The sequence below is a fragment of the Mya arenaria genome, chromosome 2 (assembly GCF_026914265.1).
Source record: "Mya arenaria isolate MELC-2E11 chromosome 2, ASM2691426v1".
Lineage (NCBI taxonomy): Eukaryota > Metazoa > Mollusca > Bivalvia > Myida > Myidae > Mya > Mya arenaria.
Window position 1 is genome coordinate 8,282,099 of NC_069123.1, and position 7,562 is coordinate 8,289,660.

Below are 7,562 nucleotides of genomic sequence, written 5' to 3' on the forward strand. Positions count from 1 at the left end.
AACCGATTATCGATAGTAAAATCGGTTTTTGACATTCCTTAATTGCAGTTTTATTCCTGTACAATTACTCGTAATCCTTAACTATGCTTATGTTATGTGTATTTTGAAGTTATTTAGTGTTGTTGTGCTTTCGGCCAAATTGTTAACGAATTGATAACAACTAAACACTTTCAATTTATAAATGATAGCAAAGGAGAAAATTGGTGGAAATTAGATGATCACATATAACAAAAGGAATGAATAAAAACATCTCGCCCATTGAATCCATGATCAATTTTTACCAAATACAATCGATTGTCATCGATTCTGACCCAATCAATCATTTTTTGATAACAATCGATCATCCGAACATCACTAGAATTTCAGCCCCTGAATCATTCTTTATTTATCACTCTTAATTTTCCCTATCCATCTTTATCTCCCCTTGAATGTTGTTCAGTGTGTCAGTGTATATGTGGTGGTTTCAGGAGGTTCCCCTGTCCCCCAGCTCCCCCCTCTCTCCCAGTAGCCAGCAGCAACCCATGGACCTCATGCCTTCCCTCAAGCTGGATCGCACCCTCAGTGCGGAACAATCAGACGAGGTGAGAACGAGATTCATGGAAGGATCACACATATATGTAAATTTGGAGGCTTATGGCCCGCTTTTCTCCGTCTCAGGGCATGACGGACACCACTCCATACGAAAAAGGGAAGAAGTGTCGCCTGTATTTTGCTAAGCCCTTGCTTTGTGTTTCTTTACTTCTACACTTTTGTAGCAATTAATTGTGTGCTTATTTGTTCCATTATTTAATTACAATTTTAGTTATCTTGGATTTCCCATTTTTCCCTGAAGTAATTTATCATTATTATACTATGAGATATTCTTAATATTAGGGCTTTAACTGTTTTACTTGTGTATTCATCTGTCTTTGTCTTTTGCATTATTGAAACAAGATTCAAACTGTAAATAGGCTATAATCCATTAAGCATCTAACTGATAAGCCTTTTTTCCCCTTAGCATGTGGACAAGTTATTGGAGCGCTCCCAGCATGAGCATGAGATGGAGCAGCTTAAACGGGAAAAAGAAAAGGCCCTCGCAGAGGAGGTCAAAACTACCAAGGCTGGTATGTATGAGGGTGGGATAGGTCATAATAAGAAAAGAAAAACTGCATTTTGCTTCAATGCAATAGTCTTTAGTTCACGCTTCTGCATATCAATAAAAGACAATTTATAATAGTCAGTCATTATAGCCTTTATGTTGTCGTCAAGTGCAAAAGCTTCAACCTTGGCGATAACTTTAGTACTTCAAGTAATACTTGGTACACATGTTGTCAGAGACAATCGGCTTACAAGGCCAGTAACTCTATGACTAAAATAGTTGTTTAGTTATGCCTCTTTTTCAACCTGAGTAGAACAGACGGTGTTTGCTCTGCTGGGCTTTGATGATTAATTATTGAAAGCATAATTTGATAAAGTGACCCCCCTCCCCATCATATTATACATGTACTTTTAAGATCATCACTGTGTCATAAAATAATCATAAACATGGATCACATTTAAAATGAGCGTTTTAAAAACTACAAGAACTGCACTTTCTGAAATTAAAGTACTTAAAGACAAGAAAAACTTAGACTTCATGATAAGTATCTTTTACAAATGTTCATATACACTCCAGCCCTGGATGCCATGCGGAAGGCTTACGAGGAAGAGATAGACCAGGAGAAGGATAAATACCGGAACGCTCTCAAGACCATGTTTACAGACAACTACGTGGAGGATATTCGACGTAGACACGAGTACGTACACACTTTTATGGATGAACGTTTCTGCTTACTGTAAATCATTGTGTATGGGACTGTATCATATTTAAAACACAGGCTAAAAAATATGAAAATAAAAACAACTTAATACCACTATTAGCATATATTGGACAAAGTGAAAATTGTCAAAATCGGCAGCCACCATCTTTGTTTTGACGAATTTTATTGAATTGTGAAAATGGCAAACTTAATTAAATAGTACAGCACATGTACATAAATGATAAAATATATTTAAATAACAATTGTACAAAGCACATAAATAGTAAATTGCAATACTGTAATACTGGCCAAAATGCCAAAACTTAAAATGACCTTTGTTCCTTTTCTCTTACAGCATTGAGACGGAGAAGCTAAGGGAGGACTTCAAGCAGGTTTCGATGCACTATGAGAGTAAGTGTGAGGACTACAAGCTGCTTGAAGACCGGCTCTCGCGTACCAAGTCCGAGTTCCAGACTCACATTAACCAACTTGTTAAGAGGTAAGGATGTTTGAGCAGGCCCATTTCATTTCGTCAAAAAAATAACTTAAATTTTAGATTGTTTTAAATAACTTAAATTTTAGATTGTTTTAATTGATTGTCTTAGACATTTTCTTAAAAAGTCTTCAAACTGCATAACAGTATGTGAGCTTGATCCTGTTAAATGGGACATAAGATTGTTCAAGATATTTGGGTCATAGCAGAGGCATAGCTAGACCAAAGTTAATGTATGAGCCTGGCCTGTTACAATTTTAACATTACTGAATTGCTGTAAAGCAGCTTTTTAATCAGGTCCTCCCTTCCAACTGCTTCAAACAAAGACTCATTTTTGCCTACTTGATTAGGTTGTCCAGTTAGCTCAGTGGTTACAGCGCACTCACTACTTACCAAGGTGTTCCAGGGGTTTGATTCCTGGCCTGGTCGTATGTGGGTTTGGTTAGTCTTGGTCACCAAGTTCAGACAAGTTGGTTTTCTCAGGGCACTCTGGTTTCCACTCCAACACAAGACAACACTCTTGTGCAACATTTTGCCAATGAGAGAAGCCTAGCAGAAGCTAATATAAATTTCACCACAATCGTTGTAAATTAAATAAAGTTCAAACACTCTAACCTATCTTTTTTCTGTTTCAGCAATGAGCACCTTACAGAGCTGGTGAACTCGGAGATTGAGTCCCTGAAATCGTTCATCCAGAACCGCTCAAAGGGTCAGCTGACGGGAAACTCCACCCTTGATGAGGAGCTGTATGATGCTCAGGTAAGGCCATATTGCCTTGGCAGTGTCTAATTGTTTTGAAATTCTTTAAAATCAAGATCTTAAAAGGGGCTTTAATTTGTTTCCCTGTTTGAAACATACTTTGGGGAATTCAAAATTTTAAGCTGCACTCCTTGACTGTATTGACAAATTTTCTTATTTTGGTTTAGTAATGAGCCAATTTTTGGCATTGATGCCAAAATCAGATTCTGAGACAAAATAAATAAAAATGGTCAAAACTGTGAGAGTGTAGCTTTAAGATGTGTTTTCTATCATCTTTTTACCATTTATTGCTGAACCCTTACAGATCATGGTTCGAGTGAAGGACGCGGAGCTGCAGAAGCTGAGACAACAGTGCAAGAACCTGGAAAACAGCTTGGAGAGGATGACCGAGGTTTGTATAACGCAATAATTGCTCTTTTTTTTTTTAGAAGTACCATGATTTAGCTCATAATGGCAAATTCAATTGTCTTTCTCTTTGCCATACATGCCATATCTCTTGGCGGGGGGGAAAATCCCCCCAATTCTGACGAATCTCTCAGTCCCCCAGCAGGATCAATGTCCCCTGGAATCTTTTTTTAAGCTGGAAATGTTTGGAAAACCACACAGACGTACCTGAGGCATTTGAAAATTTCCGTATATACAAATGTAAGCAGCTCTTTCATTAGTTTGGTTTCAATATATTATACATGGTGGGAGCAGAACTTTGTCTCGTCCCTAAGGAAAATGTCGAGGAAAACAAATATGAAAAAACATTTTCAAGCATTCTAATTGCCAACATTGAATGGAATTACGACAAAAGTTAACCAGTAGAAAGTCAAATGTATATTATTATTATTTATTCCTGATATTGATATTTAAGCATTTGTCATTTTGGGGGAAAATCAATTGAGTTATACACTACTGGAGTATGCTAATAGGTTACGCAACTTATCCGTTATTTTGAGCATTAACTGAGTCAGGATTTGATAACATGGAGAACCATAAGTGTTGTTTTCAGCTCATAAAGGTAAGTTCCATTGGTGAGCAAACACATTTCAGTTTTCTGAGGACATCTTTGCAGCTTCTGAAAGCTTAAATTCTGCTATCATATAAGTTAACAGATCTACCTTTATTTCCATGATGATTCATCCAATTACTATAACAGGAGCAGCGCTACACAATGACGCAGTATCTGCAGTGTTTGAAGAAGAACCAGGAGATACAAGCCAAGTTGAAGGAGGGAGTGTTCACGCGGGAACGTAAAGACAGCGCAGCCAGGGAGGACGACCTTGCCAAGAGTGCACGTGCACTCCGAAGAAGTAAGAATGAATGTTTTGTTAGAGCGATGTTTTGAAAGGTTGACTGTAGTAAATGGCTGTTTACCCTCTATTTAGACTACAACCTACTTTTTTTTTCGGACAATGAAAGTGCAGATAGGCAATCACTAAGTACTAGACTTAATTAAGAATTTGAACTTTCACAGGTGTTTAAAGGTCCGACTACTGCCACATAATCGATACACACTCCCTGCATCAGAAATTGTGTTGACAATGTATTAGCCTACGCTCATTCTGTTCATTCTGCCAAATCATAAAGAATTTTCTTCATGTCATCTAATTATTACTTAAAAATGTTATAATTAATTGCTAGTAGGCCAAGGATTTCATTGTAATCTTAAAAAAAAAACTATTTCTTTAACTGATTGAGCTGACTACATGTTTTACATGATAAACCTTTCTTCTTGTTGAATCATATTAAATGGTAAATAATGGATTTAAAAACACCAAATTTTACACCGGATCCCCCTTGTGTTTCAGACCCGTCGTTTCATCAGCGAGCCCGAAGTCCAAGCCCAGATATGTCGCCAAGGAAGGACAACAACAGTACTGAGCACCACAGTCGTGATTCACACAGGCGCAGTAGACTCAGTGCCAAAGGTACGTCCTGGGATTGACTCATTTAGTGCTGCTGTTACTATGAACACATGGACAATGTGGGGTTCATGTATTTGAGTGTTATATTGTACTTGAAATGTTCACAATAGTAGATACAAAGAATTTTGCAGACATTTTGAACCAGTTTGTTGGCTATCCTGTTTTAACAAGGCTATGCTCCAGTCATGGAAATTAGTCTTTTGGATGAACAAGCCCAAATTCATAAACTTCTGCTTGGCATTACATTTTTGAACAAGACCTGCTGTTTAAAACCCAGAACTTGAGCAAACCCGTAAGCATTTTACCAGTGCAGGGCTTGTGGGCTTGTGCTAATTTTGACCACTGATGTTCAGGTTTCAATTTCTACATGTTTAAGGGCTTGCTTTTACATTTTTAATATGAATAGTTTTGCTGCAATCTTATAGAGAATTTTCAAATTAAATTATCTCATATATTAGATACAATGTGTAGTTTCCTATGTGTCTTTCTTTATTTTTAGATCTGAAGAGATCCAAGAGCAGCCCTTCTCTACCATTTGTGTTTGAGTCTCCGACAGGGAAAGGTTCGAGGCGCAGCGAAGGGGCTCCAGGGGTCACTCGCAGGGAGTCTGGGAAAACCGTGAAAACAGTGAAAAAATAGATGTTTCTTTTTTCAGTTTATAAACAAGTATTAGAAACCCTGCTAGATGGATATATTGAAAATGTTCTTTCACATGGCTGGCTTTATGGCATTATTTCTAGCAAAATTGCAGAGAGATCGTAAAATTATTGATTATGTTAAGCATCCTGAAAACAATTCTAAGTGTTCTGTTCTAATGTAAGTGTTCTAATCTTTGTACACGCTTTTCAGTTTGCCTTGATTTGCTTTTTTGTTGAAGCTTCCTAGAACTTCCGTTTTCAAAAAAGCTTTTCAGTCAACACTCTTTCTTTTCTTTTCATCCTTTCTATTTTGATTGTTTAGTTGTTTGTGTTTTGCTTTCGAACAAACTTATCATGATAGATAAGAGATTTAATAACAAAAAAGCTTTGTCTGGCAATTGCACTGTAAGCGATGTTTTGAATATGCATTTTTTTTCATACTGAGTTCAGGCTTTTATTGAAATGCAAAAATGGCTATCATTTTGAAGGCTTATTAGTTGTTATCAGTGGTTGTATTTATTGCGTCATAACCTATGTGAATATACAAGCAAGCTTATACAATGCTTCTTTAATCATATCAGAATCAAAACCTGCCTGTTTTAAAGTTTATTGATTTATTTTTTATTTTATCGGCTTATTTTATTATTTATACATGTTTTTGTGCGTCCGTTTTTCTGCATTCTTGTACAATATGTAATTAGTATTCTGCTAAATGTTATTGTACCATAAATAAATGTAACTTCACTTTACCATACATGTAGCTACCTAAATAAATGTTACTTCACTTTACCATACATGTAGCTACCTAAATAAATGTAACTTCACTTTACCATACATGTAGCTACCTAAATAAATGTTACTCCAATTTACTATAGTTACCTTAATAAACGTAACTTCAATTTACTTATCTATTAAGTAAATAATAAGTTGACACGCTTCCTCATTTTGTTGTTGTTTTCCATGTTACGTTATTTGTAACAAAAACTTTGATACAAAGACACCAATAATTAATGTAATTTATATAGCTAGTTTACTACTGGTAAAGATTTGAAGGTCCGCTTCATCAAGAATTCTAGAAGCCGTTTTCAACAGTACTACACTGTGAATCTCTGCTTGGCATGAAAACGGATGCTTAGATTTCTTGATGAAACAGCCTCGATGTGTAAGATATCATTGCCTTAAAATCTTGGGGCTGTTTCATCACGAGATTTTCAACAGTAGTACACTTACTCCACTGTAAAAAACCTCTCGTATGATTCTTAATGATATTGCTTCCTCGAAGACTGAGTGACTCGGATTCCAAATTTAAAGAGAAGATATTCAGTTATTTCAAAATTTAATTAACATATTCTTTTTAAATTTGAAAATAATATATTTTCTTTTTCTTTTTCTGATCAATGTTTTTGGTACATTTAATAACATTGTATAAGAAGTATTATTTAACGTGTATGTACATTTTAAACAATTTTCTTTATGTTTTAACCATACTATTTAAATAATCGGGTAGAAAGAAGTCTTGCCTATATTGGGATATAAAGTCAGTGGCATTGATCTATAAATAGATAATAATATAATTTACTTGAAATATATTGTTAAGAAATACACATGTATATAGATTGTTTATTGTTTTATACACTAATATTTACATGATGTTGTTATGTTTGACTGACAAACTTGTGTACATTATTTGTTGTGTGATCAAGATTATATTTTGTCATATATACACCATCATGATGTTGAATCATTATATACTGAAAATAAATTATACTCATTACTAATGCGTTCATTATATATATGGCCCATAAAACGTTAAGCCTGATAGCACTGGCCTCAATATCACGAAAATACCTAAGTCAAATCTCAATTTCAGTTTCAACTTTATATACCACAAAGCATCAAAAGTTATTGAAAATAATATATGTTCTTTGCACCTTTTCAAACTTCATTCTATCATTGAATAATTATGTTTATGAAAAACTTT

At 35.2% G+C, this 7,562-nt stretch overlaps 1 protein-coding gene across 9 annotated transcripts in view; it reads left to right on the forward strand.

The window, feature by feature from the left end:
- LOC128245430 (centromere-associated protein E-like) overlaps positions 1–7,355 on the forward strand; it is a 68,196-nt gene extending 60,841 nt beyond the window's left edge. For 8 of the 9 annotated variants that reach the window (XM_052963571.1, XM_052963605.1, XM_052963589.1 and 5 more), the window contains 9 exons: positions 468–581; positions 998–1,103; positions 1,655–1,775; positions 2,134–2,277; positions 2,907–3,030; positions 3,335–3,421; positions 4,175–4,328; positions 4,827–4,946; positions 5,443–7,355. In XM_052963571.1, coding sequence (XP_052819531.1) covers positions 468–581; positions 998–1,103; positions 1,655–1,775; positions 2,134–2,277; positions 2,907–3,030; positions 3,335–3,421; positions 4,175–4,328; positions 4,827–4,946; positions 5,443–5,582 — 1,110 coding nt within the window. In that variant the 3' untranslated portion in view covers positions 5,583–7,355. The remainder of the gene's footprint in view (positions 1–467; positions 582–997; positions 1,104–1,654; positions 1,776–2,133; positions 2,278–2,906; positions 3,031–3,334; positions 3,422–4,174; positions 4,329–4,826; positions 4,947–5,442) is intronic. The other variant, XM_052963597.1, reaches the window with a different exon arrangement.
- Positions 7,356–7,562: the final 207 nt, after the last annotated feature.